The sequence below is a fragment of the Epinephelus fuscoguttatus genome, linkage group LG12 (assembly GCF_011397635.1).
Source record: "Epinephelus fuscoguttatus linkage group LG12, E.fuscoguttatus.final_Chr_v1".
In the NCBI taxonomy this organism is placed as follows: domain Eukaryota; kingdom Metazoa; phylum Chordata; class Actinopteri; order Perciformes; family Serranidae; genus Epinephelus; species Epinephelus fuscoguttatus.
In genome coordinates this window covers 28,431,531-28,457,025 of record NC_064763.1, presented here as the reverse complement: position 1 = coordinate 28,457,025, position 25,495 = coordinate 28,431,531, and the positions used below count along the sequence as shown (strand labels likewise).

The 25,495-nt window shown below is 41.7% G+C and overlaps 1 protein-coding gene and 1 long non-coding RNA gene across 8 annotated transcripts in view; one reads left to right on the top strand and one right to left on the bottom strand.

The window, feature by feature from the left end:
* The window catches only part of LOC125898995 (rho guanine nucleotide exchange factor TIAM1-like), a 92,326-nt gene that overhangs the window by 60,811 nt on the left and 6,020 nt on the right, over positions 1 to 25,495 (top strand). For 4 of the 7 annotated variants that reach the window (XM_049593119.1, XM_049593118.1, XM_049593117.1 and 1 more), the window contains 12 exons: positions 2,128 to 2,298; positions 3,441 to 3,545; positions 4,475 to 4,556; positions 4,829 to 4,915; positions 10,349 to 10,561; positions 12,305 to 12,438; positions 21,440 to 21,664; positions 22,820 to 22,888; positions 23,024 to 23,149; positions 24,253 to 24,361; positions 24,774 to 24,953; positions 25,092 to 25,210. In XM_049593119.1, the coding sequence (XP_049449076.1) occupies positions 2,128 to 2,298; positions 3,441 to 3,545; positions 4,475 to 4,556; positions 4,829 to 4,915; positions 10,349 to 10,561; positions 12,305 to 12,438; positions 21,440 to 21,664; positions 22,820 to 22,888; positions 23,024 to 23,149; positions 24,253 to 24,361; positions 24,774 to 24,953; positions 25,092 to 25,210 (1,620 nt within the window). Of the gene's footprint in view, positions 1 to 2,127; positions 2,299 to 3,440; positions 3,546 to 4,474; positions 4,557 to 4,828; positions 4,916 to 10,348; positions 10,562 to 12,304; positions 12,439 to 16,972; positions 17,047 to 17,542; positions 17,707 to 17,735; positions 18,629 to 21,439; positions 21,665 to 22,819; positions 22,889 to 23,023; positions 23,150 to 24,252; positions 24,362 to 24,773; positions 24,954 to 25,091; positions 25,211 to 25,495 lie in introns of those variants that run through there. The other 3 variants (XM_049593123.1, XM_049593122.1, XM_049593121.1) reach the window with 3 other exon arrangements.
* LOC125899000 (uncharacterized) lies at positions 12,324 to 17,451 on the bottom strand. The gene is made up of 3 exons (XR_007450699.1): positions 17,388 to 17,451; positions 15,179 to 15,217; positions 12,324 to 12,427 (listed from the first exon to the last, which is right to left on the bottom strand). It is a non-coding gene; the product is annotated as an uncharacterized LOC125899000 (long non-coding RNA).

The window sequence follows — 25,495 nt, the reverse complement described above, 5'->3', positions numbered from 1 at the left end:
ATATAAACAACCCTTTTCATCTTCTGCATCTGTTCTTCTTCCTGCACCACATGACAAATGATTTGCCTCACCAGATTTTGCAGGGCTAACTTGGGTTTAATCCTGTCTTCTCCTTTTTCTTACTGCCGACCACTTTATGTCATAGCCAGAAATAATGCTATTATTCTTCTTCTCTATCATCGGTGTCAAACACTATTTTCAGATCCGTGTTGACAGATTCCCATTTCTTCTTTTCATTTGCTCCAGGCGATTCTGACTCTATCAGCATCATTGGCTTTGGTCTGGAGGGATATTTCTGTCTGCTAATCCCTCTGAGACAAATTTGATCCGATATGTTCAGATCATTAGCTTTCTGATGTTTCAACAAATTATGCAGACATTTGCTACCAAAGGACCTTGCAGTTTCACACCATCTGTGCTCTTGTGTTCCTGTCACATTGACCACAATTTACAGACAATTGCAAATAATGAATAATATCTCCAGACAGAAAATAGATCACCCATGGCCACTACAGGATTGTAGGTTTCCAGTAGTACCTTATCATAGGCTGATAAATTGTGAATTTATGTGAACTATGAGGAAAAAATGTCCAATTACCCATGGGTTGTGCAAGGACAAGCTCGCCAGCTCCATATTTTATGAGAACTGGTAGAAGGCAGCAGAGATGAGGAGGGAGGGAAGACGAGTCTGTGTGTGTGAACTCGGTTCATGGAAGAAAACTCTGCAGCACTCACACACTCTGACCGTTGAGGCCCCCAGTGGCTCCTTGGGAAATTGATTTCCTTCCACCCACGTCCAACTTCAGCTGGCAGGGTATGGGATGACAGTGAAGAAATGCATAGGAAGTACGCTTCAGTTGGTTGTAAGGTGGAGCTGGAAATGCTGCATCAGTAGAAATGAACATCTTTCGTAAGATTACTGTAGTTCCAAGTGTTCACATCTGATAGGCTTGTCCTGGATTTAACTCTCCGTTTGTTCTGGGGAATCCCACTGATGGCAAAAAAAGGGAGTGAGTGAGAAGGAGAGTTTAGTGAGCTGCCTAGGACCCCCGCCCCCCAGCAGTGGCATCCAACACGGGCCAGGAGGGGAGCCAGATGGTGCTGAGCAGGGCTGGGGAGTTCAGGGAGTTGGGGGAGGTACTAGTTATGGGCCCCCCGGTCTGTTGTCTGTCTGAGAAAATGTGCGTGTGTTTTTTCTTTATAACTGCGTGTGTCTGTATTTTGTTTGTGCATGTGAACATGCACACATGTGTTTGTTTGTGCATACAAAAATGTGCTTTTGCATATAGTTGTCTCCTTCTGTTTCTTTCTCCATCTCACTATCTAACCAGCATAAAAATTCACACACACACACACACTCGGATAGTTCATTCAAACAGGGACCACCGGGCTGGATTGTTAACAGTCAGCAGATTGTATGGCGTAAATGAAAGATGGGAGGGAGGGAGATGATGGAGTGATGTGCAGATAGAGGTAAAGGGGCACCAGAAGGAGAGGCAGTGATTAGTGTTAGGGGGGGTTGCAATAGAGGAATGAAAGAATAAACGAGTTTGTGGATGGTGTTACCTGATAGGAGGAGATAAGGTATCAGTGACAGACAGTGTGAGGTCGAATAGAAGAGATGAGCGGGACAGAATCAGAGGAGAGAGGCTGACGCGGCTGCCAGATTGTGAGAGGTCAGGCTGATTGGCTTAAAGGTTACAGACTATGCTTTGAAGTGAATGCACACACATACTGTATGTAACGCATACCCACGCTGGGAGACAGTTGTACCAAGAGGCTCTCATCAACACAAATGAATTAGATTTTGTAATCAGATCTCCTGCTGCTTTCAGGCCACCACCAGTATCCATCATATTAGTCTAATCAATCTTAGCAAATCTGTGTTAGTGAACAAGAAGGGGATTAACACATGATTTAAGCAATTTGAATTGTGGATAATAGAATATGTTTTTCCTCTTTTACTGAGCAGAACCTCAATTAGAATTGAAAGGTTTTCATGATAACATTGAATTTATTATGGGGTGCCTTCTTCGTTCACTGAGCACCAAGGCTGCTCAAACATGCATAAACCCTCTCTCTCTCTCTCTCTCTCTCTCTGCCTGTGTGTGCGTGTTGCATTTTCAGAAGGAGAGAGAGGGCTCAGTAAAAATCCTTCCTCAGCAAAACGTAGACAGTGACATTTGGGTTCCCGATTACCTGACTCCCTCCTGGGTGTGCCTGCCGAACAATCAGCCTGTCCTGGCCATCATACAGCCCGGCGAGACAGCGCTGGAAGTCCTGAGCACCGTCTGCAAGGTGGGCTATTACTGATAGCAGTGCAAACGTTTAAGTACATGCTGCACAATACATTGCACATAAGAGTGATATTAAAGACCGAACATTATGCACTTGTTCAACAATTTGGAGTGATGTAGGTGAGATACAGCCTTTTCGTTCTCTTAGCTCATTGCTTTATTGCATGTCAGCCTGCACACACACATATAGACACACATAAATGCAGCAGTCAACAGCTGTTCTTCATGCAAATAATTCATTTTAACAGGTTTGTCAAACCACATGCAATGTTAAGGAACGCGTCTCAATTGCAGGCAGCTCTGTTGAGGGGAGTTTTGAATACCATAAGCGGTTGCATAAGGATGAAATCTTACTATTTTACAGTCTGTTGACAGCTGAAGACAGGCAAACATGCAAAAGTCAACCTTTTAAAATTCGTCTCGTCTTCTTGAATTTAAATCTGAATATGAATCTGAGAATACCGAGATATGAGACTGTCTCTGGCACTTCTACTAGGGCAGAAAATAACACTGTAGATGCCGCCTGTGCACTTTGACTGACAGTGTCACAGATCTTTTCCCCGACGTTTTCTCGCCTTACAATATACACTGCATACTACTGTCTGACACAGTCTTGTCAATTTTCTTTGCACTCCATCTCCTCTTCGCTTTAATTGGACTCAGCCAGAGACACACGACAATAATAATGCCTAATGATATGTATACATTTCAGGTCTGTTGAAACAAGTGGAAAGCTGATTGGCATGTGTGTGGGCGTTTGTGTGCATGCATGCTACAAAAATGTCACAAGGAACTGGAGCATCTAATTCATGGCCCTTGTGTGTTACATGCATGTAGATATATGTGAATTACATACATGATTTAATACACGGTATATGTCTGTGTCAGGGGATATAGCTCTATCATAAGCTATAGAGTGTGGCAATGGAAATCATAATGGTGTTTTGCTTGGTGACTTTAAAATACTAACCATGTGTTACCTTAGAAGACAAGATTGGCGTCAAACCGCAGGGAAAATAAATCACAAGCAATTAGAGTGAGTCTTATTTTGGAAGGAAGAATGAATACAGTGGTTATGATTGTCTATTTTAGGAGTTACCTCCCATTAAACACTTCATTACTCTCTTTTCTTGTTGCCTCCAGACCCACAAGATAGACCCCTCCGGCCACTACCTGTGTTTGAAGATGTGGATTGACAACCAAATGCTCTTTTATGTTCCCACGCTCGAAGAGGACATCTCTGATCTGGTGAGAAAACACACACTGTGGTAACAACCTGTGATGAAATAACGTGACAACACCCATATCAGATAATGAAAGATATGCAGTACAGTTATTTCACTATATGTGTAATTTTAAGTTCCTTTTTTTGTTTTGTTTTGTGTTGTATTACAGTCTCAACTAAGACACAACGTCCCATTTGGATTTTAGGGTCTTCACCTTATTACTAATTAATTTTTGTTTCATTCTAGGCAGATCTGGATGCAAGCTTGTGCATGTTTTATGACTTGGATGACAGATTTAATTTGCAATGCATACAAAATTCCCAAGATGCGAAAAAAAAGCAGCATCGCATACGCTATAAATTATGCAAAATAGCATTCCGAGTGTATTATGTGCACTATTATTCATATAAACAATCACTCTCATTGAAAAGGACCTCACCTCCACATTATTCAGCCCGCTGCGAACCCCAGAATGAATTCTCTTTGCGACGGTGTTTTGTAGGTGATACACTGAACTCAGTCGCAAAACAAAGTCATTGTATAACTGGCTCTTTTTCCTCAAGAGGTCTTTTATCTCCCTGCTTTGATCAGTGACTCATTTCACCCTCTTTCATCCTTGGTCTATGATATTACATTATTATTTTCTCCACAGCGAAGCACATTACACACTGCAGACTCCTGTCCCCCGTCTGTTGCTTCATACACACAGCTGTGTCTATGCTCTCGCCCGCTGTGAGGTCAAACCGTCGTCTGAGAACCCACTCACTTCTCAGACTTGACCTGGATTTTGACCCCGCAACCTTCACGTGCGATTGCTCCGTTAAGGAGCCTGAATAATACATGAATCTATCCATTCTTTATTAAGAGTGATAACATGACCTTGACCTCCATTTAACAACACCGCCATCCTCCATTTTATGCCAATTAAATATGATTTTCTTGTGTTTGCAGCTCTACAAAGAGATTGAGATTTGCCCCAAAGCTACCAAGGTGATCCGGTTTGACAAAGCAGAGTCCTGCACCATTGGATACGGTATGCTTGTCTCTGACAATATCCCTTTTTAAACCTGTTCCTGTTATACTCTTAAATTCTGTATCAAATTGATTTTTTAATAGACTTCATTGAGTCATGCTTTGTTAGTCACTAAAGAGGGATGACCCAGTGTGAGTGCATTTAATTTAAAGTGGATCTAATCGCTTGGTAGTTACAAGGCAGCAGTTCACACTGTCAAAGTGAGATTTTTCAAAGAGGGCTGGAAGAATTAATGACTCAATCTCTGAGTGTCGTGTTATCCGCATCCATAGGTTTTTCTGTGGCAGTTATAGATGAAGATGGGATGCAGCAGCTTCATATTACTGAAGTGAAAACCGAGGGACTGGCCTCTGCTAAAGGTACATATTTATTTTTTATTAACAAGCAAACACGAAGGATGGATTTTATTGCACATTCAGTACATAGAAGATGAAATAAATAAAACAAAACACAAATCCAGGACAGGTACTATTGCTGAACCTGTATGCATAACACTAGGGATTATGTCAAGGGTATGTAAAAGCATGGCACATATTTCTCTCTTGAGTTGACATTGCACACTCAACACCCAAACACCTGACCTGAGAAACACCTGATCCCACATGGCGTCTTATCAGTGCAGCCTTGTGTGACTGCATCGCATCAGATGCTGAGCCAACAAAGCTAGATCTCTTTTGTTTGAGAGAGAAGCCCAGTGGCTCGGGACAGATAAAAGAAGTGGTGAAGAGAAAGAAAGTGCACACCTTGTCTAGAAAGATGTTGGCTTGCAGGTAGATGTTAACTGAAGAGAGTAAAGCTGCACACTCACTACTCTGATGCAGACTTTTTTATTTTAAAGGGACAGTTGGTTCTTTGGTTCTTTATTTCGCACAATTAAAAAATACACATGAAATATAACAAATGATGTCAAGACGGTGCAAGGAGAGGCAAAAAACCACGGTGGGCTTATTAGAAACCTCCACCTTATAATAATATAACAACAGAAACACAAAACATGAAAAATTAGTAAGAATTAATAGTGACTAACAACAATAATATGAAAATAAAAACAAAGAGTGTAATTGAGTGTGTGTGTGTGTGTGTGTGTGTGTGTGTGTGTGTGTGTGTGTGTGTGTGTGTGTGCGCGCGCATGACTATTGGCAACTTATGGGCAATAATAATAATAAAGATAATAATGATAGTTAGGATCTTTATCAGTGAACATCAAGACAATCACATACATAGACAATACATTACGAGACAGCAGTTAAATGATCTTTTAAACATCTTTTAAAACATTTCACAGAGGAGCATTTTTTTGATAAATGGGAGAAGCTGTTCCATAACTTAGTAACTCTGAATCTGATTGAAAACTGACCTTTGCTGGTCAGGAGTTCACCATAAAAATCAAAAATACAGTTTTCCCAGCCTTTTTTGTTTTAATAGCTTATTGATTTGTTGCATGTCAGCCCGAACACAAAGACATACACACAGACATAAATGCTCCAGAAACACTGGCAACAGTCAACAGCTGTTAAGCATGCAATTAATTCCCTTTATTTGGTCTAAAAAGGTGTTGACTTGCATGTAGGCGTCAAAGGAAAGAGGGGAAAGCTGCACACTCATTACTGTGATGCAGGCTTTTTATTTTAAAGGGACAGTTCACCCCATAATCAAAAACACATTTTTCTTCTTACCTGTTGTGCTATTTATCAACAGCCTTTTTTTCAATGATGAAAACAAGACGATGACAAGCTAAATAGATCTTGATGATAATAACTAAGATTAAATCTATGTTTAGTTTTCGTTGATCAGACGAGGCTTGACGAAACTGTTAGCACATAGCACATTGATGGACGGAAACCACTGTGCTTGGGTACAAATCCTAGTTGTCTCAGATTAGTTATTTGTGATGTCAAAGGTTTTGAGAGCATAAATAGAGAGATGTTGAGCTTAAACCTGTCAAAAACTGCTGGAGAAATGACAGTTTGTAAATGTGTAGAAATTATTTGTAGTTGTTGTGAAATATTTATACAACCTGTCACCATGATGCTAATTTCTGATACATGAATTAGCCTAACTGGATTAGTCTAAGATTAAAAAACATATAGAAAATACTTGACTAAAACTATGAAGTGTTTTTGTCTCAAGACTAAAACTAAATATAAAATAGCTGTCAAAATTAACAACAATCATGATAACATTTTAACTAATAGTTCGATACTGACAGCACCTATGAGCTAGCTCACGTTACAGCTCAGTCAATGAAGATGCCATTAATGCTTACATCTCTCATTGTCATGAGCACAAGCCTTTCGTCCATGAGTAGATGCACGCTTCCTTGTGCACGGTGATTCAGTTGGTGAGTGTAGATCAGTAGAAAAAAAATAGTTGCATATGAAACTGCTCACAATAAGGTCTGTGAATTACCTTGAGTAACCAGGTCATGATTTCTCTAGAGACATCACTGTTGAGTTTCATTTAAAGTGTTTTTGTGGTGCTTTGAGCAACACAAGCCGAGTGCCATGTCATTCCATTATATCCAAGATAAGGCAGACATCTCCATGGCCGATATCTTGAACACTCTGCAACTCACATTAAAACAATCGAGACTGATAAATAGCACTACAGGTAAGAGGAAAAATATGTGGTTTTTATTTCGGGGTGAACTGTCCATTTAAATTCTATGAATCAACATATTGCCTTTTTCAGGATTTATAAGGCAATAAACATCAACTTAGAAATGGAGTCCGTAGAGAGGTCATTCACTGCCAAGAAAGGCCTCCAACTTCAGTATGTCCACATGATATGAACCAGCAACTACAAAATATTAAAAAAAAAACATCTGGGTGCTTGCATCAGCCTGTCTAAAAAGACTTTAATCAGCTGTCCTGTACACTAAATTTATCAGTCTGATGATGACTGGCTTTTAACCTGAAGGTGATGTGCCAAAACCTTGATCCATGAAAAATAAAAAGATTGCATAGGCGCTTTAAATATGTGGCATTTTTTTCTTTCCTTAGAGCAAAACAGCATTCCTTTGTCTGCATCAGCCTGCTGATTGAACAGCCGGGTCTCAAGATCGACCCCCATTTGTTAGTCTGTGTCTTTTAACAGAGCCGGAGAGACCTAATGCATTTGAAAAACACATGGGCGCTCTGTAGATACAACACTAATGTATAGAAAATAACGTGCCCCACTACTGTGCCCCAGGGTCAGACCAAGGTTACTCAAGTGTGAGATTGTGTCCTCCAGTGCATTAGCAATCTAAAAAGCTGCTAGCTTAGCAGGCTGCCAGCCTGCCAGAGGATACAGCTGCACTAACTCGCCGCCTCTATAGTAGAGAAGAGATAGATAAAGCTTGTGGCATCCAGACAACACAATGCATCTTTTTTTGTAAGATTACACTATGTTTCGCTGAATCACAGAATAAAGTATGTCAGGCACAACATTAGTAGGTCTGTGTGTACGTCGGGATGAGCCTGTGTATGTGTGCATGTGTTTTACTAAGAGGAAGGAGAATGAATGGGGAGTGAAAGAAATCACGCTTCAATTTCTGCAGGGCATACGCAGAAACCAGGCCATCTCTGGACAAGGAGCCCCAAAGGGTCTTTTCCCTCTCTCTCTCTCTCACACACAGTAATTCCTGCTCCCCCTCCCCCTACAGAAGCGCACACACAGACACATATACATGCAGCACACACAGCCAAACACACTCACACACATACACATACTCAGCAGTATATGGCCAGAGGGGTTATCTCTGTCCAATAAAGACTCTGCTACAGCTGACATTTCACATCCCAGACAACTAGGTCATAACTTAGGGCTAAATGTGTGCCTTGTGTGTCTATATATGTAACTGTGTGTGTGTCTGTAGCATTCAGTGCGTTACGATAGCCATATCAGAGACTGTCTGCTGTTTCTATTACTATATAATGAGACTGAAGAAACAATAGCAAGCGAACATGTGCTCATGTGCAACCCTTTGTCTTTCTTAATTCTGCAGTGGGGGCAGGTGAGACTGCTGTCAGGTCCCCTAAACAGCTGTCACAACCAATCAGCTTTATTGGGTTAGGTTGTCTGTTAATTGGTTGGCTGATTGAGTGCTAATTCTCAATTACCAGAGCCAGGCACAGGTGGTCGAGGGGAGGGGCAAGAGGAAAAGCCTCAAGCTGAAGCAGTCAGTGCGTTCCATTAACCATAATACTGTACTATTAAGGATGCCAGAAATGTCCCAAGACATAGCGTGTCAGGTGCAGTATGCCAAAAATACCAGGATGTCCTACTACATCCGGTTGCATTTTGCAGTATACAAGGCAGCAATTTTTTTCTTGCTATTCTGACCTACAATCCTTTGTGCGGCGGAAGATACGTCACATTGAATGAGCAGACAGGTGTCAGCTCAATGACAGCTGACAGAAGTCGTAATGACTATCAATTCATTGATCTCAAACAATCTACAATGTATGCAGTTATGACTTTAAAATTAAAAGTACAGAACTGCAAAGTAGCAAAAGCAGAACACTTAGGGCAAACGTCTGTCTCTGGCGGACAATGGCGTTTTGTTGTATCTCCAAGGTAACGGCAAATGGTAATGTTAAGCTCTGCTACATTTCAAATAGCATACTTTTTCTTTTTTATGCTGCATTCATGTGCTCCTCGGATGGTCCCATTTCCAGAATTGGGAAGCCGCTCTTTCAACATTTGTGTGTTCATGAGCTTTTAAGTAGTAATATGGAAAAAATATGGATGCTACAAAAATATGTCTTGTGTTTATTGCTTAGAGCATTTAAACAACAGGTTGGTAACAGTTTGAAGCTTTATGTTAAACATAATTTTGTCTCAGACTTATTGCAGCACCAGTATATCCCCTTATAACCAATGAAATATTGCATTACCTGACCATTGCTAACTTTTCTTATTAATCTAGGTCTGGACAGAAACTAAGGTTACAACCTAATACCATATTACGAAATACTTTGGAGCAAAAAATTGACATGCAATATGTGAATTAATGAAAAGTTTGTTACCATCAGCTAAACATTTGCTGTCATCCGCCATGTGTCTGCGCATATGACGTCAACTCGGCAACTCATGGACCCAAATTTTCACTTACTTTCCGAGGTGCTGTTCTGACTTGAGGGGGCGTTCAGGTTAATTTACCCAGTCTGAAACTAATTTTCTAATTATTGTGACATTACATGAAAGCAGAGTATGTCCTGAGTGTATGCATATTCCGTGCAACAGTGTGTACTTTGTAAGGACAGCTGCAGTACATAAAGTCAAAAGAACAAGTACGCGATTTGAAACGCAGAGTTTGTTCCACTGAAGTTCACGGATTCTTCAATATATAAAGTCCCACACAGATGATCTTCATGATGATAGGACAGGAATAGACAGGAATTGCACCGTCCTTCTTAAAACCATCCAGTCTTGTTAGATCAGCATTTGCCTCAAGCAAACATGCACAGAGGGATGCATTTTTAATGCACTGGAACACATTAGAGTCCCAACATGTCTGATTAGCCACAGAGCTGCTGTTGAGGAGTATGGCACTGAAGTTTTGTTTGTGCAGATCATTTGTACACATTAGCACTCTTGAGTTGATGGCCCACAGGAAAGCTGCTGTGTTGGATGGTGCTCTGTTGTTGCCAGATAATCCTTTCACTTACTGTGTGCTGCTTTTATTACTCTGTCTTTGCAGTGTATTTCTCTCCAAAATTAAGCCGCTTTAAAGGACACAATGTGCTGTTTGTCAGCATTAAAGGAGTCACCTATATAAGCTCACTTTGTTTTGTCCTCTCCACCAGGTTTGAAAGCAGGGGACGAGATTCTGCTGCTGAATGGTAAACCTGCATCTGCCCTCCAAATGGATGACATGAGGGCTGCATTTGTAAACCAAGCGTTGACCTTAAGCATCAGCACCCTGCCCCAGCTGGATCCTCAGGTGCTGTGCTCCCTTCCACCCCGGCGCTCTGATGGGGAGCAGGACCCAGCCACAGACATCTTCTCCCAGAGCCAAGGTAAAGCCTCCTGTTCTACAACAAAGTTTTTGGATGCACTGTTGTCATTATTTGTGTTTTGAACTAAGTTAGATGATGTATACAAACAGTGTAGCCTGAGTGTCAGACTGAAGCTCCCAGAACCTTCAGTCTGACATGGCTTCCATTGAAGGCGATTTACAAGGGGGAGGGAATTTGATTTTTCCCTAACCAATCAGTAGAGATCAACGACTCACCCAGAATCTGACGTCATTAGTATCCATGCCTCGGGGGTGCCGAAAACAAGTGAGCATTGCCCATTTAAAATATCTCTGTCGTTGTGCACGCCCAGCTGCATCGCCGTCAAATCCAGTTTAGCAGCTTCCTTAATTTGGTCCTCCATTAACGCAAGTAGTGGTGAAATACCTCGATAGCATCGTTAATGTGGTCTGTAGGATCTGTAGCGGTCGCCATTGTTGCTATCCTCACCAGTTACCCACCGGCGCACAGCTTGACATCAGCGTGGCGCTGATTGGCTAATCGCTAGACCCCCGGCGTTCATTGGTCCGTCCAGCGTTTGGACGAGATAAATCACAAATTCATTGAAGTATGCCAGACCAAAGATGCAAGCCTACTTAGTTGAGTGGGCGGGGTCTATGGTCTGGAACCAGGCTACAAACAGTGTCCTCTAGTGACAGATATTGTGAGCTTCTTTTTCAGTTTCAAATTATGATGTAAGTTCGTTCAGGGCCGTCAAATCAGGTAAAACTTGACCTGCTGCTTTGACATGGAATCTGGCCTTTTGAAGTCACAGGAATCACTACAATCTCACTTAGGTGCTTTGTGCTGTTATGTAACAAGTGTTTCTGTCTGGTCAGGGTTAGATCAGAGATAACCCTACTGATGCTAACTATATCCATGACTTGACAGCATAGAATAGAATAGAAAGAACTTTATTCATCCCCGAAGGGAAATTCAACAGCTCATAGAAAGATTGTTTGATCGGTGGAAACTTTGAAACACCAAACAAAGCTACCCTTTTAGATTGAATCTAAAATTGTGCAATGATCCTTTAATGTGCTTTTTTGTTTTGTATTCATGTTTCTTGTCTTGTACCATCATACATCCTCTATACCCCCGACTTTGTGTGGTGGAAAAAGGGAGAAAATACAGATGGTGATTTTTTTTTTTTTTTAAGCCGAGAGTGAACAGGGCGACCTGCTAATTATGCATAGATGCTGTCTGATAACTAACCTGCAGGCAGCCGCCAGCTTTCCTCTGACCTGCTCTTTTTCATCCGTGCAAGGGCACCATTTGTATTCCTTTTATAAATTGGGGCTCGCAGTGCACGAGCTGACAAGCTGGCATTGTTTATACAGGGACTCGGAGCACTATGAATATTTATATGAATCCCTCAGCAGTGTGGAGCTGTCATTGTGTAGGATATGCCATACGCAAAGGGGTCAGACAGAGAGTAAAAACACTTCAGCAGCCAGATGGAGGTTATTGGTGATGTCATGCTTAAGAGGAGACGGGTGCATACAAGCGGCCTTCTCCACAGAGGAAATAAATTGGAAATTTCTCACGGATATGGATAAAATAATAGAGACTATACAGTCATGTAATAGGAAACGCAGAGGGTTATAGGGTGGAGAAAGCAATGTGTGAAGGAACAGGGATGTCCTCTTACAGATTGCTGTTTTAAAACACAAGCGTATCTATGATATATATATTTTGTGTAAACACTGCTCCCTAGTAAGTGCTGTCCTTTGTCTCTGATTGTAGAGGACATCCTGGATGAGGTGTCAGGGTTGACGGCGGAGAGCCCAGATGAGAGTATGGAGGAAGGATCTCGGCTGACCCTGCAGAGTCCCGGCAATCATCCAGAAGACAAAACCTGCATGGGGACTGGACAGAAGGTAGGATATGGGAAGCAAAGACACAACTTTAGATACGTGTACACACTAAGACAGACATACATAGACACACACATGCAAGGAAGCAGGGGATACACAGTCTAGTTCTACAGGGGATGGAGTATCATACGCCCCCTGTCAGATGTGTTGTTGCAGACTAAGATAAAGACCAGCAGTTTTGGTGTGTGTGTGTGTGTGTGTGTGTGTGTGTGTGTGTGACCCGTGGATCAATGCTGGTGTTTGAAGTGATAAGCTCTGTTGTTGTGCTGCCATCTTTCAGCCTGCTGACTTTTTTTTTTTTTAGCTTCAGCAGCAGTGTGGTTAATTTCTCACTGTTTCTGATCTCAGATCTGTCAGACAGAAAAAGAGAACACTGATATCACTGACCAACAATCCCACACATTGTGGATGTATGTTTGAACCAGTACTTGACCATGTGTTTACGATTATATAAAAACCGTCTGGCAGGTCTTACGCTAAATATTTCTTCCCTCGTGTCAGGTGTTTCTTTGTGTGTGTAGCATGTAGCTTGAAAGCTGGAAGACGTTCAGAGGCTTTTTTTCCCATGTGATACTTGTGACCTTTACACAAAGGGTGTTTTGGGACAGAAAGATCTGAGACGAGAAAAACAAGTGTGTAAGTGGTTTGGCACACACACACAGCCATTACACCAAATTTCACACGCTCATACTCGCTTTGAAGTTGCTTGTTAGTAGATTCAAGTCCAACACGATGATTATTTCATGCAGTAAATTTATAATTTCACCTACAACATACTGTAATCTTATTCTCAAATAAATAACAGACTAGTTTTTATAGAGTGCTGACAACATATTACATGACTACTTTGTGGTGCGTTGAATAGCTCGAGTGTCAGACCCAGCACATGAACAGATGTGTGCATGGTATGCACTGGATGTGTGTGCACTCCGGAGCACAGAGATGGAGACAGACAGGTGAGTGAAATAGTGAGCAAACGGCATCACTGTCTAATTAAGTTTATGTCTGGTCTGATCAGGGTCGGCTCAGTGATTGCTGGGACATGCCGTGTGCCAGCCGGTCTCCCTTGGATACGGTTGTCACTTCCATTACCATGGCAATGTCTGATAACCAGTAACCACCAGAAACATTTTTTTTTTTCCTGGACCTCTATCTCGATAGCCCAGACATGAACAAAAGATGAGGAAAGGGAAGGGACAGGGCTGTGTTCTCTCTTGGATATGTGTCAGTGAGCTTCAGTCTCGAGGGCCAAATAATGGGTGAGGTCAGAGCCAGCTCCAGTCCTGTTGGACAGTGGTGGTTCTGTGACTTCAATGTGCCATTATTAGTTGGAAGCAAAGTATGCAAAGATGAGAGAAATACCGACAGATAGGGTTGCCAGGAGGGACTGGATTTGGTGCACGTGATGTGGGGAAAACATCCAGTGATTCCAAACTCGTTAAACTTTACAAAACTGTTTGAACCGCCGCACAAATTAACATTTAAAGGATTTTGCTATTTTAAGCTTGTAGTGTTTCTACATGCAAGAAGAAATCCATTTAAATGTATTCTAATAAGTGAAACAGTAGAAAACACAAAACACAGCATGCAATCTTTATATAACGCCTTCTGAGTGGTGTTTAGTTTAATCATTTTAATGTTTAAAAGATTATGCAATGTCGCCAGTGTCAGGGTAGCTGTACATGGTTTTACTGATTGAAGGAAACTCATTGTAGCATCTAATAACCATTAAATGAGGACACATTTGCATATACAAATTAAGTAAAAACAGGCTTTAAGTCTAATACAACATGTTTGTTCATCAACCAAGAGGTTTGATGGTGTATTATACCACTAGATCCCCCATGTGAAACAATGTAGTCTCTTTGGAGGCACAGTAATGAAGGCTGAAGTCTAGGATATTGCCCACCCTGTCTGTAATGTCGTCCCTTTTTATTTAATGCTTAGACATGTGCTTTTTGGTTTATTATCAGGTCCTGTTCCACATGAATATAGAAGGAAAATAAAAGCCCTGCAAGCAAGACAATGTAGGGCAAAGCAGCACATCAGAGCAGTGCTACAGTATTAACAAAGCTCTGAAAATCTATGATCTTCATCTCACCTTTCAGTCTCTCACCTCCTGCTCCTGCTCCAGTGTAACGTGTGCTGTCTGGTTTCTCTTCTAATTTCCATCTGCTGTCTGTGTTAGCCTCCCTTTTCATCCTCCTTTCTCTCCACCCTTGTTTTTCTACCGTGATGTATTGTCATATATTTTGTCCCCATAATTGAAAGCGACAATGTGACCGTGTCCTGTGTCAGACATGACAGCTCAGTGAATTTTCTTTTGTTTGTCCTTTCTGATCATGCTGTCTCATTATCTTTGTGTTGAACTCTCTTTCTTTTCTCCCGTCCTTCCAGTTTTCTCCTGACTTCCTGTCCTTGTTTACCCACCTCCTCCTCGCTAACCCCCTGCTGCTCCTTACCATAAACAACATGAGGCCGCTGTTGGCGCTCAAACAGCTCGGCTCCCTTAGCTCTCCAGCCGACTGCGGGCCCTGACCTGAGCCTGAAGCACTTGGATGCTTCCTCTTGTCAACAAATATAATCCAAACTTGCCACAGAATCCCTGGGAATTTCCACAACCATGTTATTTATCCTTTTAAATTTAGGTTGCTCTTTTTTTTTTTGCTCATGTTGATCACGGTTTTGTTTCCCCTGCTCTCGTGTTTGGAAAGCCTCCAAAGTGCTGAAGATTGTGTCTTACCTCATTTCACCCACCGCCTGTGGTCACATGGTGGCAAGACTGAGGAAAAAGAGGCAAAGTGGGACAATTTTAATTATCCCCACATTCTAATTACTTCATTCTCCGCAGTGTTTCACATCATTTAGTGGAGATAAATGAGTGTCTGGCTAGCCGGAGGAAACAAGGAGGTTCATTATTTTAGACAAAGCACAGAGCCACCTCCTCAATATGATAAACCAACCAGAGAATAAAACGACGATTGCTTGCGATAATAGAGATGCCGGTGATTGCTAGTGTTCTCCAAGGTGTAGTCAGCCTCACTGACAAGTGCTGGTTATAATTTACAAACCTCTATCAGTTTAGCTTAGGGGTATTTGAAATGGGAAATGCATAATTCAGTGTGTGTGAGGGGTGGGGGGTACAGTTTTCATCAGGGTTTGTTTTGATTCACTCCTGATTAAATTGCTCCTTGTATGCAGTGCATTTGTTTAACGTAGTTACAGACTACACACTAAGAATCCATAAGTTCAGAATATCTGTAGTTCAGACTTAGCTTTAGTAGCTTTAGCTGTTAAATCTTTTGTTTTCTTTTTCTTTTAAATCACCCTATCTCCTGCCTTTTGTCACTGCCCTCTAATCAGGCCTTCCAGTTTTGTCCCAGTTGTTGCTGTCATCTCACAGTTTACCACTAGAGGGAGCACTGTGCTGCTGATTCATGAAGCCATGCATGCAAGACAACAACAGTAAACATGCAACCAAGAGCAGATCTGGTTCCAAAATTAAATTTAAAAGTATGATTACCAATATTGATTGGAATATTTTAGCATTCAGGCATTTATAGAATTGTATTCCTTGTGTTTGTAATATATGATAACATAGAAAAGAAGCAAGCACTCTCAAAATAAATCCCTTCGAAAGGTGCACGGCCAAAAACAGCAAAAAAGGGAAAAATGCCAGCATTCACAAATGTCCTTTTGGTAAATTTAATAAACCAACTTGGGTGGCAGTAAGAGAAACGCAGCCGTTGCGACAGAAAGTCTTCTACAGTATGGGATGTATGTAATATATGATAATACAGGCTTTTATTTAGATTCATTTGAAAATGTATTATCTTGTGTTCTGTCATTAATGCTGGGGAAAGTTAAAAAAAAAAAAATCCCTGCACATAACACTTGCGTCACTCTCATAACTTCTCAGAGTTGTAGTGTTGCAGTGTGCAAATGATCTCCCTCAAAGACTAACTGTTCGTGCACAGCTTTGTGAAGAGTCATGTCATAACATAATCATCCTTTCACTTCAGATTAAATGATTAAAGTCTCTCTCTCTCTCTCTCTCTGTCTCTCTCTCTCTCTCTCTCTCTCTCTCTCTCTCTCTCTCTCTCTCTCTCTGTCATGGCGTATATCCCATCATTCCTCGGGGGGATTTATGGATTTGCATGTTTCCCTGATTTCAGATGAAACTGAACTTCAAGACTCTCCCTCCCTTCCCTTCCCCCTCTCTGTGTTCACTGACATTGACAAGTACATGCCTGCCCCTGAGCATAAGTACATCATGCCATCAAAATTGTTATATTTCTGTTTACTTATATATAGTGTATAAGGCTCCATGTCAAAATGCAAGTGATACACACCAAGTGTGTATCAGTGTGTGCTGTGTGTTTGTGTATGCCAGGTTATGTGGATCCGTGTAATCTCCGTTTATCCCTGCTCTCACTGTGCGCGGTTCCAGCTGACGGGTGTGAGAGCAGGTTTGTGCTTGCCTCCACGCTCCTCCCTCGTGCTGTACTCCTGTCTCTCTGTTCCGAAGGGCGGGTCTGAGAGATAGTACATTTTGTAAAAGAGTAAAGATTTGTCTTAGGAAATGCATGTGTCGGAGAGACTAGAGAGAAGGTACTGCTGCCGGGGCTCTTTTTATTTACTTGCTGCCTGCCTCTAACTGTTAAATATGCTCTGCTAAGCTGTTGTGTTTTTCACATCTCTGAGGTCAAAGTGTTGTGTATTGCGTATTGTGTATTGTGTAGGTTTGTGTGTTTGTACACACTCTGTATGCTCATTTGTTTGTAACTGATTTTAAGGTACTTTTTAAATATCAGATTTGATGTACGTCATAAAACCACACTTGCATTTGAGAAAAAGGTTATATGTCTTGAAGTTTTTTTTCCAGCAAAGATCTTTCAAAGATCTTTTTGAACTAAGACTGTGGCCACAAATCAGAAAATCTTTAGCCTTACCTTCATGTTCAACAGCCTTTACATTCTTTTCCTATCTTCACTGACAGGACTGTGAGGAATGGTCTTATTCCTTCAAGTATTATGTAATGCTTGCTCTGAAGACAAGTGTGCAGCAGGTGTGGTGTGGTGAGCCATCACTGGATTGACAAAGGTGGTGCTGGAAAGTGAATTTCAGGCTTTTAGATCGAAGCAATCATGGGATGAGAACTTGAAGTTCCAGTCGGACTTGTATCAGAGATCATTTGTAGAATATACTTCAAGCTGCTGTGACTACCAGGAGGAGATGTTCTGCGCGTCAGGGCATTTCTTACTGTGCTGGGTATGTTTTTATTTCAAATTGGTGTCCACATTTGTTCCTTTCGATCGTGTAATCTTGCTTCCGTAAGGTTGATGCTTTGGGAATTTCAGAGACTCATTTTAAATATGAGGAGGAGCTCGTGCATAGTATTTACCTGTTGTTTAATCAGGCTCCTTTCTCAAGTGTGTTGGCATAAGTCTCTCTGAGTTGCGATGAGAAAAAGAAGCCAGATGCCTGTTGTCTTTTTGTGCTGTTCCTGTATTCCTGTGTTTGGCTCTCACCACCCACTGCTTCCTCACCTTCCCTTCTCTCCTCCCTCCTTTCTCCTCCCCTCTTTTCTTCCATCTCTCATGAGGATGTGGTGTTTGATCTTATTTATTGTTGTATTCTATGGTGCTGCTGCTGCTCTCCAACACCTGGACAGAAGTGAGATAGGCAGCAAGGACAGAGGCAAAGAGAGACGAAGAAGAGGAGGAGAGAGTGGAAACGGGTAGATGACAGGGGAGCATGCAGAGGCAGTCCTGGGGAATTGAGTAAGATAGATGCTGTAGGATAACACGCTGTTGTTTATTTCAGTCTGTTCTATTCAATCTGTGTTTTGACCTGTTTGTTCAGCTGCGACAGTAATGATTTTACCAACGGTATTGTGAGGGCTGAATAGCAGGCATTTACTTTTACACTTTTTATCAGTTTGGTCGGACACATTGAAGAGCCATACATCCTGCACAGTGTATCAGTCGTACATTTTGGACGCGGAAGAAGATAAATCCTTGCGGCACTGAGTGGCACAGAGGAACAGAAGCTACCTGGACTGGAAAGACAGGACAGGAAACGGACACCTGACTCCTCGTTGAACTCTGTTTGACCTGCCAGCATGTCAGCCTTTAGGAGGAGCAGGGACTCCAGACACTCGACCGAATCCATCTATGATATGTTACAGCTGGTGAGCCGTGCATTCTGGTGTGTGTGTGTGTGTGTGTGTCTGTGATCCCTCGTGTTGTGGATATGATCCTGCAGCGGTCAGTGATTATGTGATGGTGCCATTTGTGCTGAGGTCAGAGGTTAAACTCCTACATGTAGCGGAGCAGCCCATTCTGACAATTAGTGGAAGATTTGTGACTGATCACACATTGTGATTACATGAGCGTTCAGACCTTATCATATCATCCTATTTATATTTTAATGGAATGAATTAGACTCATTATGGCATTAAACAATCATCACTGCATCTAATAACTGACATATATTATCAGATGTGCTCAGTTGTTAGAAACTTACAGTGCAGTTAATGATGTTTTTCTCATTTTTAATTTAATCCCTAAAATCCAAATAGTCTATCTACTGGCAGGTGTATCACCTCTTTCTGTATTATTATGTTGATGCTGCCCATTTAGAATTAAGTCGCAGGCTGCAAAGTTGTGCATAGACGCTCCTCTTTGCCTCTTAATTAGGAGTGCTGGTAAAGAATTATGCAGCCATCCCTGCATCTCCATCTCCCGCTGTCATCTGTCTCTGTCGCTGCTCCATCTGTCACTTGGCGGTCACTAATTCCTCTGGCTGTCAAGGGCAAGACCTCGCCTACGAGTGGCAAGACTGTCAATGTCTTTGCTCCGTTTCTGTGTGTATAGAAACTCAAAGGCATGATTAGAGAGTGGATCAGTTTCTCTGTTTGCACACTGATCGTTTTGTCATTTGTCGTCTGAACATGTTCAGTAATACATTGTGCGTGTGTGTGTGTGTCGGTTTAAGTGAGATCAGTTTGGAGTTTAAATTGTCTGCAATACAAATACTTTGGTTGTTTTAACATGACTAACCATCTGTAAGTGATGCGCACAATGCAGTGTGAATAATATGGACAAGGATTTAATCAGATATGATGTATTATTGTAGATTATATATCATATATAAATGTCATTTTACTTGCATTACATGGCTTTACTTGTTGTTGTGGCTTCCTCCAAGTGACTGAGGGAGCTTATCTAGACTTCAGAATTTCAATATCAGCATGTCGGTCAAACTCTGTGTGTGTGTGTGTGTGTGTGTGTGTGCGTGGACCCAGCAGTGTTGCGAAACTGGTTTGAATACCACAATGGAAAATTGTGTTTGTCATTGCTGCAGTCCAAAAGGAGACAAGCCATGGAATCAGCAAAGACAAGCCATGTCCCCCAGCTGACCAGCTGTCTGTAAATCAGGCAGCAGAAACACAAACAGGCGCAGTTTGTTTTTACTGATTATAATAAACACTTCCACTGACCCCATGCACACAAATAAGGCAAAGTAATTTTACAAAGGTGCCCCTATGTATAACACTGATATCTGCAGGGTTGAATTATACACATTAATCCTGTAAAACTAAACAGTGGCTGATGATCAAATTGTTCCTGCAGATACAGATTTTGGATTGCATCACCTGATCAGCAGTACACAACGAGTTCCACTGTAATGACTCACTGTGTTTAGTTACTTTGCGGTGGTTTCACTGTGCTTGTTTAAGTTTCAAATGTCTCAGAAGAAAGGAAATGTCAAGTAATTGTCCTTAACAAATCAAAACTTTTCGTTTATTCAAAGGTTTATTTTATGACAGACACTCACAGTACAATGAGGGCGAGATTTGTTAAGTTCGGCGTGTTGTGTTGGTCTTCTACAGGGGCTACATTAAATGAGACATGAAATGCAATTAGCGTTCCGTGTGTGGGCTGAGCACATTCATTCGACCACATTTCACGGAGATTCTAATTGTCTCCTTAATGTACAAGTCCTGGCTGAGTAGAAGATGTAATTGTACATTTTGTCTCTCAACAGACCTCACAGTCCGCGCAACAGCCTGCCTGGACTTGGCCCGCAAACAATCCCATGAAACCGCAGACTCACCAGTGTTCGACATAAATCCAGAGATTCTGAAATTTTTGATCATCGGAAGTTGATGACTAGGTTGCATTTGCAGACGTTGGAAAGATTAATAATTGTTTTCATTGTTGTAGGAATAAAATATTGCTGTATTATTCACAGTACATTTCAGATTTGCCTTAACACATCCAGCCTCTCCCTTTTGATGATGCTCCTGTCACTTTCTCCCTAGTTTTTGTCTCCGATGCCTACACACTGTGCATTCACCTTCACAGCCTTGGGAGTATGAAAGAAACTATTGGATGTGGACAGAACCTCTTGATCTGATTTATGTTCTTGCGTGGGCTCCAATCTGTGATTTTTGAACTGCTGTTGCACATCAGTACGGCTGATGAGTCATCTCAGCTCTGAAGAAGTTATTTCCCTTCACTTTGCAAAGCCTAGTCTGAATAATCACTGTATGACTTTTGAGTTTTAAGAGTAACAGCAATTTCAACCAATATTGGTCTGTGTAGCCAGAAGGAGGTGGCTACCTCCATTGTACCAGTTTAGCCTGGCAGGTCTGCTCATGCTTGGTATTTTTGACACCAAGGATGTAGGTGGGTGTTGTTATGGCAGGTTTAGCAAGGAAGTAGTGTATGTTTTGTTGGTGGTGCATATTTTACAGTTTGTTATATGTATCTGTGTATGAACATCATGGATATTGTGTTGTGTTTTAAAAGTCTACATAAGTACATGAGGTCTTTTGTTTTTGCTTCGGTTTTATTTCCCTGTCCTCTCACAGTAGTTTTCAGGAGAACAAGTACCTTTTAACATGTCAAATGGACTAATAGCAGCCATCTCTGACATCAAATTACCCTTAAGAGATGCGTAGAATTTGACATGTTCTTTGTCTCTTTCTGTACAGAGCACGGAGCAGGTCACTGCTTTCTGCCGCAGCCTCCATGACATGAATCCCCTGGAGTGCCCTATGTCATCCTCCTCGTCCTCGTCCTCGTCCTCCCTCTCCCCGAGCCCTGTGTCAGCTTTACCACCCACGGCAGGCGCTGCCGCCCAGAGACAGCTCTCCCACGCAGACAAACTACGCAAGGTCATCAATGAACTGGTGGAGACGGAGAAGACTTACGTCAAAGTCAGTACAAGCTGTGTTTAAGTTCCTTAAAGACAATATTTACCACAAAAATCAATGCTTAGTGAGTCATATCTGTGTCTGTTCGTTGACAATGGACACACAGGCTTATACTGCTCTGGTAAAACTGTTGGGAGTGTCATGATCAATGCAATAGGCATGCAGGCGTGTAGATCGTCCATGCCTCTCTGAGCAAGTCTTTCTGTCCAGGGGCCTGCTGGGCGGAGCATCAGAGAGATTGAGCTCACCTGGTTTGACTGCAAGAGTATATAAACTGGCGGCAGTCAGCCAGTTTCTCTTCCCCAACTTTCACCCTGTTTGGTTTTGTTAGGATTTAGTTTGTCATTGTACTAATTTGTCCTTTAGTTAGGTAAAATGAGCTTATTTTCAGTACAATGTGTGGTCTCCACCTCATGCTGTCTTTAGGTAGTTGCCGTTTTTAGCAGTGTTGTCAATAGTGAAAGTCCAGCCTGCCTCCGATCAGCTGGACTGAGAGCAGGTTGAAGCTGAAGCCCTTGTTTTGGGGAGTGAGTAAACAGGGGAGGCATTTAACCTTCACCTTTTTCTCAGGCTGAGCTCAATGTACAGGCAATGGAGATGAAGACCGCTTTGTTACTTTGGGCTTCTCAGCTGAGAGGAGCTGACAGTGTTTGATGGCAGCTGGCCTGGCATCAAGTACTGGCAATGACACCTGACTGTCTGTTTGTCTGTTTAATGGGGGGTTGATGTTCTCCAAGCAGGTCTGTCCCTCCAGGAGCCTGGTGCGTGAAGTTGGGTTATCAGAGATTCAGCTCACCTGGTCTAGGTGCAAGACTATATAAGCTGATTGCAGCAGCCAGTCTCTCTCTTCACTTGTTTCACTACATTTAGTTTATCATTACACTACTTTGCCTTTGGTTATGTAAATTAAGGTTCTTTTAAGCAGCCTACAACTCGTGCTCTCCTCCCCTTTGTCCAGCCTCTAGCTGGTTGTAACGTGTCAGCGTGAGTTATGTTCATACCTGTGAGAGCTGTTCTCTTCCTGTTATTTAAAATCCTAAGTAATGACTCCATATTAAACAGCCTTCATGCCAACAGGCGCCCACGCATGTCCTTTCCCATTCCACCTGAACATCTGATCACAGGTTCATCTTTTTTTATATTCCTTGTCTTTTCCAGGACCTCAGCTGCCTGATAGAGTGCTACTTGACACCTTTGCAGAAAGAGAGCTTCCTTACACAAGATGAGGTACTTTCTATCTGGTTTGTGTATTACAAGAATTAAAATCTGCATACAAATTGTTGTAAATATGCACAACCCTTAAAACTGACACTGTTGTTAAGGTAGCAGCATTGTCAGAGTGATGATTTGTGTGTGTTGTAGCTGGACGTTTTGTTCGGTAACCTCGGGGAGATGGTGGAGTTCCAGGTGGAGTTTCTCCGGACGCTGGAAGATGGGATCAGACTGGTGCCAGATCTGGACAAGCTTGAAAGAGTGGAGCAGTTTAAGGTGAGGCAAGGTTGAATTCCTGAACTATGCATCATTAACCTTTTACTTTTCAGTGTTAATTCATTTGGTGCTGCTGATTAGAACTCACTGCTACTTGGTCAACTTATCTTATTAAAGGGATATGGGTAACCGACTGACACTATGGACAGAGTTCTGATCATAGATACTGAGCAGAAGCAATTAAACAATTTTTGAATATACTGGGTCAAACTATTGACTTTCTTAGTAAGCAGCGTTGGAAGTTACCAAGCTACCAATTACTTCACACTGGAAGAAGTTGGAATTACAGGAAAGCTACCAGCAGGAGAAATCTGGTTTGGGTATCTAAAGCTACTCAGAAAACTTAGCTCAAACTACTTTAAAATATGTCTTCCAGAAACTAGTGTCCAGGTGGGGGGGGGTTGCGCCAAGCAGAGTTACTGAGGTAGCTTCTTACCTTCTTACATAGTATGCAACAACAACTCTGAACATTTAATAATAAACAGCAGTAATCAGTAGGTTACCTATGACTTACTGTAGTCAGAGGTGGTTCAAATACAGTAGAGAAGCCATAGTAAAATAAAATCATTCATTTTCTTTTATGGTCCTAAATTGGTTGTAGTTTCAGTAGTTATCTATGCAAACAATTGCCAAAAAAGTAATTTAACTACTTGAAACACTCTGCAGTATGAATGTAACTGAACTATCAGCAAGCTACTGCAAAATGTAATTAAAGCACCAGTTTAATTGCACGTAGTTCACTACTCCCCAACACTGTTAGTGAGTAGCTTTATAATAAGCAGGATAATGTACACAGCTTCGGTCAGGGTCCTGCATCACCCTGTTGGAGTTTATCTCATAATAATGACCCAGTTGCTGTACAGTATTCCTTACATAGGTGGTTTAAGGTGTTATTGCAGTTGTACAGAGATGTGTTTTGTCCTGACTTACATTTCTCAGATTGCAGGGTCCTCCCAAACAAAACATATAAAGTGAATATGTTTTGTTTGGGAGGACCGTGCAGTTCGAGAGAGACAGTAATTCCCATTTACTGTAATGCAGCCTTAATCTAAAGCAAAGATAATTCAATTGTAATAGCATGATGTTGCAATTTGTCTCCGCAGAAAGTGCTTTTCTCCTTGGGTGGTTCATTCCTGTATTATGCCGATCGCTTCAAGATCTACAGCGCCTTCTGCGCCAGCCACACCAAGGTCCCAAAGGTCCTGGCTAAAGGTAAGAACATGCACACATGGACTGGCATCAAGCACTGAGCCACCACATGCTCTACTGATAGCTGCACAATAGTTTATTGCGCTCTACCATCAGTGGCATGTGATAGCTGAAGGGTTTGTGTAGTACTGGGAGGATATTGTTTTATTCACATGTCCTGCAGTACAGAGGGCGAGCTGCAACTAGTATCAGCAGACAGTGAGGCAAAACTTAAGACAGTTGAGAGGCATTTGAATGAACTTCTGCATTTACTACCAAGGTCACCACCCTGACACTTAAATGGCCACCTGTTTACAATTTTTCATCTTGAGTTTAAAGTTCTCAGCAGATACAGTGGCTTATCTTTTAGATGCAGTCGTCTGTGTCTGTTTCAGTGTTTGCTTGCCAATGAATGCTCTTATTTCTGCCGCTCCAGCAAAGACCGACCCAGATTTCAAGGCTTTCCTGGCTGAGAGAAACCCAAGACAGCAACATTCATCCACTCTGGAGTCTTACCTGATCAAACCCATCCAGAGGGTCCTGAAGTACCCGCTGCTGCTAAGGGAGCTCTACTCTCTCACTGACCCCGACAGTGAGGAACACTACCACCTAGATGGTAAGCCAGTGTTTTGATATAGCACTTAACTGCTGTCAAACTGTATTATATCAGCTCCAGATCCACGGAACTATATTTAATCAGGATAAAATAAATTACGGTCATTATGATTCAGAGATGAATGTTTCTCCCTTTCAGTTGCAATGAAGGCCATGAACAAAGTTGCGAGTCACATCAATGAGATGCAGAAGCTTCATGAGGAGTACGGAGCTGTTTTCGACCAGCTCATCAACGAACAGACGGCAGATAAAAAAGAGGTAAACATGACCATTTTTATCCAAGGTTATCCAACGTAGATGCACTAAATCATCCAATGAATTAGTTTCATACGTCACAATCTGCATTATTATTATTATTATTATTATCATTATTATTGCGTTATTATCATGTGCAATATTACTTTTCTGGCAATATAAATACTATTATTTTCTCAGATCATGTGCAGTACTGCTTCTCATTGCTACTTCATAGTCAATATAATGTTGATTATCAGGCACAGTCTGCTTTTTTTCCACAATTTTAGTTCATTTTCAGCAACTACA